General features: G+C 36.8%; 1 protein-coding gene across 2 annotated transcripts in view; it reads right to left on the bottom strand.

Moving 5' to 3' along the window:
- Positions 1–4413: 4413 nt before the first annotated feature.
- Positions 4414–6000, bottom strand: part of PNPLA8 (patatin like domain 8, phospholipase A2) — a 35620-nt gene continuing 34033 nt past the window's right edge. For both annotated transcript variants that reach the window (XM_088141729.1, XM_088141730.1), the window contains exon 10: positions 4414–5726. In XM_088141729.1, coding sequence (XP_087997855.1) covers positions 5452–5726 — 275 coding nt within the window. In that variant the 3' untranslated portion in view covers positions 4414–5451. The remainder of the gene's footprint in view (positions 5727–6000) is intronic.

Below are 6000 nucleotides of genomic sequence, written 5' to 3'. Positions count from 1 at the left end.
GGGGTATTTGACAGGGCAAAGGGCAAGTCCAGCTCATCATTATCTGCTTTCAACCATAAATTCTCTAATCAAGATTTTACAAGCCGCTCCCATTATCCACAATAGCCTGTCTTTGCACTGGCAACAGCTGAACAAGAAGACAAGGCAAAGTCTTTTATCGCCTTTGGTATTTCAGAACATTCTTAGTGAAAATGCAACCAAGCCATGGAAACTTGATATACATAGCAAATGCACATGTAACAATTAAGAAAGTTTCATTCCAAAGCAATAAAGCTTAAAGTTTTTCAAAATGATTCTCATTTTGTCTCTTTGGCTTCTTTGTCAACAATACTTTGGGAGAACAGAACAAGTGTTTGACGAACATTTTTATACCTATATGCAGACACAGCTAAAAATCTCCTGAAATGAAAGAAGAACATGAGAGAAAACAAATGCCATGAGAACAGGAAGACTAAATAACCCCTTGAACCTGTTACTACAGAATAGTTGCTCCAAATATTCCCTTTGTTAATTTCATGTTTCAATAATTTATTTAAAAAGTCCACTTCAGATAATCCTGCTTTCTGAAAGGGAACGTTTGTGGGAAATATTTTTTGTTTGAATCCATACAAGGACATTGTTTCTTATTCAGGCTCTAGCTTGCTTTGTTCTTGTGAGATTATTCTGCTCCAAACCTCACTCTTCTTCCCCACAGAATATTATCAACTCTGACCTGCCGAATTTGAGAGAAGAGTAATAGTCTAGGGCAGTGTTTCTCAGCCTTGGCAACTTTAAGATGCGGGGACTTCAATTTCCAAAATTCCCCAGCCAGCGATGCTGGCTGGGGAATTCTGAAAGTTGAAGTCCACATGTCTTAACGTTGCCAAGGTTGAGAAACACTGGTCTAGGGAAAGATTCGTGCTTTGGATGGAGGACAAAGAATTACAATAAGAATATTTGGAGGATATACAGTATCTGTTAAGGTTGTCCTTTTACTTCCTCTTCTTCTTCTTCTTCTTCTTCTTCTTCTTCTTCTCCTTCTTCTTCTTCTTCTTCTTCTTCTTCTTCTTCTACTACTACTACTACTACTACTACTACTGCTACTACTGAAAGTTTATTACCAATCACTTCATGCTTCTGAAAGTTCTAACTCTAAAATCACCAAAGAGGTTCAGGAGAACCTACCATATTGGCCTACTTTCCCCCCAAATGAAATCGCCAAACAAATTGTACACGAATTGTATCTGAAAAATGGCAAAGCCCCCATCATTCTACCAGAGCTGATTAAACTAAACACCAGTGAGCATGAATTCTAGTAGTTCTGTTTACAGCTATAAATCAAACATTAAAAATGCCCCCTGAATGGAACACTTCTATTATTGTCACTATAGTTAAAAAGAGAGAGAGGTCTGACACATTCAATTATTGCCCAATTAGCCTACTAAGTATTATCAGTAAGCTCTATACTAGACATCTTTACTGGAAATTCATGGACTGGTTGGAAAAGGAGACCGTTCTTGTGGAACAGCAAGCTGGGTTCAGGATAGGGAGATCAACCATGGGCCAGTGCTTAGTCCTACAACATCTAATTGAGAAATATATATTCGCCCCAAGGGAGCTTTGTATGTGGCTTTCATTGATTTTAAAACAGCCTTCAACTCAGTCTCCAGAGAATGACTGTGGTCAAAACTGGAGATCTTCTATTGCTAGACGCTTGTTAGCACTCATTAAAATGCTGCATAATAATACTTACATCCAAATAAGACTTGACAACCAAGGACATCTTTCTGACCTGGTGCCTACTTATAATGGTGTAATACAACCTTGGGTTGTATTCTAGCCCCCTTATTATTTAATTCCTATATTAATGATATGGTGGCAAGATTCACAAAATTAGAACATCATCCTCCAAACCTGGCCGGTAGACCTATTGCAATTCTCTTGTATCCAGATGATGCAGCCATCTTTTCTACTTCACCCATTGGTTTGAGGAGAGCTCTAAAATCAATTGCCTCCTACTATATAGACAATAATATAATTAAACAAAAAAAAAATTAAGTCTTTTCAAAGAAGCTTTCTAGACACAATCATAGGTGGCAAATAAATGAGAATGATATTGAATAGGTTCAGACCTTCAAATACCTTGGAATTGTTTTTCATGCCACTGGCTCATGGAGGCCCCAAATTCAGTCCCTAAAAGAGGTCAGAAGAAGTGTAGATGCCATACTAAGATTTTTTTCGCACGATGGGAAGTAATGATATACCTGGTGGACTAAAAGTATTTGAGGCCAAAGTAATACCACAGCTGTCCTACAGCTTCCAAATATGTGCATGTAAGAACCTAGAACCATTAGAATCTGTACAATCAAGCTTCCTAAGGAACCTGTTTTTGGTTGCTTGTTGTGCCCCTAACTCATCCCTTTGGGCTGACGCTGGAATGGTTCCAATTAAAACTCACACCCAAATAGAACATGTTAATTAATTAATTAGTTAATTAGCTCAAATTAATTTTCCATCCAGGTTTCTAACTCTTCAAGACAAATTCCAGATTTCTTAGTGAAAATTATTTGGTGTCACCCTAAACCATTGTGGATTCTCCTCTGGTGCATTGATTCCAATGGGATTTGATTGGACCAAAGCACTTTTCAAGCATTGTGCCAGAGATACGGCCCTGCAAAATGATCTTAACCAGGCTCCACTATATATTAATTCAGTGAACCCACAAAAAAGTGGGTACATTACCTCTACAATATTGTCCCGCAAAACACCAAAAAAGCTTTTACTCTTGCTTGCTGTAATATCCTAGGCCCTCTTGGAGGGAAGGTTCTATAAGATACCAAAACAGCTGTGGCTCTGTCCTTGTGGTGAGGGGGAAATTAAAACTATAGGTCATGTGTTGCTGCATTGCTTTTTTTACAGAAATCTACAAGATATTTCCCCATGTATAACACAATACCCGGGCAGGTTGGAAGCTGATTACCTTAGTCTCTTACTAGCTTAACCAGGAGGCAGGGGTTTCAGCCAATGTACCCCAGTTCTGTGTCAGAGCTATGACTAAACATAAACAATTCCTCCAAGTGAGGTCATGTGGACCCTTAACTGGGCTTCCGTAACTCAATATATTTTCTTTTTTTGCCCCCTTTCTTTCCTTTCCCAACTCCCCATTTGTTTTCTTTTTTCCTCACATACTATTCTGTGTTTTATTTTGCTATTTGTTATAATTGGTTGGACCATAATTGTCTTAATCCCAACAAACCCTAGCAGGGCTTCAGCAAAAATTAGATTTAAGATAAGTTAGCATAGCTTTACATTCTTGTAGTGTCTTATAAATTCTACTATTGCTTATGTCCTTTTATAGTTATCTATCCTAGTTAATTATAGCATTTAAATTATTCATTGTAAAATTAATTGCAATTTTATAGGATTTGCTCGCATTTAAATTTTGTAATTTTACGTTAATAATTTTATCTTTAAAGGTAGTCCTTGACTTATGACAATTCATTTAGTGACGATTCGAAGTTATGACAATGCTGAAAAAAGTGACTTACAACTGGTCCTCATGCTTATGACTGTTGCAGCATCCTCACAGTCATGTGATATGATTCGGGTGCTTGGCAACTGCCATGCATTTACAATGGTTGCAGCGTCCTGCAGTGACATGATCACCATTTGCAACCTTCCCAGCTGGCTTCTGACAAGCAAAGTCAACGGGGAAACCAGCAGGGAAGGTCACAAGTCACAGTCACATGATATCTCACTTAACAACCACGGCAAAAAAGGTTCTAAAATCGGGTACAGCCACATGCCTCACTTAATGACTGCACCACTTAACAATGAATTTTGCCTAAGTTGTCACACTGTGCTAAGCGGTTTGTGTGGTTTTTACTTAGTATGTTTTGTGAACTCAGCTGTTGTGGTTATTAACCACTGTTTATGGCTCAGGTTGTTTTGCATGGATCTAACCAATTGTGACTTATAAGCAAACAAATCATAGCTTTGTTCACTACTACCACAGAGGAAACGCATATCACAGGTAAGCCATTTGTTTGGTTCTATTTCACTAACCCAGTTTAAACATGGTTTACTGAACAAACCACAAATGACTAACATGTCACCCCACAAATTATAGCCTACAAACCACAATGGTAGGGTTTCCAAAACCTGCTGACTCAAAACCAAACTAATCACAATGTGCCTGTCTTTCTGACACCCTGTTAGCTGCCAACATTGTTCCATATTTTAGTTAGGACTTCCCTATTCACCGAAAATGCTATTAGTTTGGCCAAAACTTTCCTCACTGGAAAGTCTTCTTTTGCTACTGACTTAAAAAACATGCATATGTAGGTTCATAGGTTAAATATGAAAACATGATTTAGCATAATGATTTCATATCACTAAACAAAAACACACAATGAAGACATAAAGATATACCTTTGCATATTTATTTTATTTCTTACAAGACTTAGTTCTAGGGGTTTTGTTTTTCAGTAGCAAATTAATTGTTCTGGACCAGAATCTTTGAAATGTTTTTAAAAGTTTTTGAAAAATAAATAGATATTAAGTGTGATGGATTTTACTGTAATATGTGAAATACTGAATCGGATAAATGAAATAGGTTAAGGCATTACACACTACAAAACACTGTTAACATTTTAAAACAAAACAGTTTACATGCACAAATCTTGTCATCAGGCAATTTTCATGACATTTAATGGCAGTGTAATGTACTGCAAGTCTATAATATATATAGTAATTCAATCAGCAAACTAGCTGAAATACTACCAATGGATTTAAGACTGTTTATTGTCATTAATCTCAATGGGACTTAAATGGTTTTATTTACTCTGGCTCAATTATTTGCAGAACAAGGTATTTGCTATGGTTCTTCTCACGCTGTAATCTTCCAATAACACATAAGCACAGTATGATTTTGTAAACTGCATGATTTTTGGTGTGCGTTCACAATATAATGAAAGTTTTGTACCATAATTGTTACAAATTTAGACATCAGGTTTAAAAAAAATTATACCAGCACTTGAATTTAAGTAGTGAAGTGAGGTTCTGAAAGCTAACACTCATATATACTTCAAGAAATCATAAAATCATGAATTCCCAAATTTCACAAGAGTTCTGCTTGTAGAAAAAAGCATCAGCAATGGTCATAATTACTGCTGATATGCACATTCATGTCCTGCCAAATACTGGCTTCAAGGGCCTAGACAAACATTGAGCGTGTGGACGGCAGACTGGGGGGCAAGGAAGGAAAAGATTGGCAGGTTTTCCTTCTGGTTGCACACAGGATCTTCAGATCCAATCAAAGAAGCTAGTGATGAGCTACTGAGATTGAAATGCATTTTGTACAGCGTGTTTGCTCACTGAATTAAAAAAAAAAAGATTACACAATGACGAACAAATGTTGATCCCTTTTCATATACAACCATTTACACCTATGACGTGTAGCATTTTACATTTTCACAATTTTGACAGAATTGGAAGGCCATCATACATATCAGCTTTTAATCTCATCCAGTTACTCAGTTTCTGAAAAACGTTTTTTTCCTGTGCTAATATTTTGGCAGCTTTTTTCAACTTCTCTTCATTTCTCTCTAAATATTGGATACCGTCTGTCCGCAACAGATTCAGTTTTTCTTTACGATTTTCATCCAGAGGTATATCTTCATTCATCAGAGGATTAAATCTAAAGTAGGTGTCTGAAGGTAAAAGGGCATCCAACATAATATGGACTTCTAGTTTTAAAAGAAAAATAGTAAAAAATTTGGCTTAAAATAAAGTTTTTCAAGATGAGTAAGGTCTCAATTGAATTTGAAAAAGGTTGAATATAAAGCATGTTGAGGAATAACCTTTTGCTCAAGGCTCAATTTTATCCCAGCTCCCCTCTCTTCCCTCACAGTCTCCATTATCACTGGAAGGCTGGACATGACCCAACTCTCAGGGATGAACTATAAAAAGAGGTAAGTTAGTGGTTGGGTTCATACATGCCATGCCAAAACAGGTAAACCA

The sequence above is a fragment of the Python bivittatus genome, unplaced genomic scaffold (genome assembly GCF_059951505.1).
Source record: "Python bivittatus isolate LINGU-HERP-01145 unplaced genomic scaffold, Pbiv_v1 ctg000330_np1212, whole genome shotgun sequence".
Lineage (NCBI taxonomy): Eukaryota > Metazoa > Chordata > Lepidosauria > Squamata > Pythonidae > Python > Python bivittatus.
The sequence above is the reverse complement of the archived record's forward strand: the minus strand, read 5'-3'. Positions and strand labels throughout refer to the sequence as shown.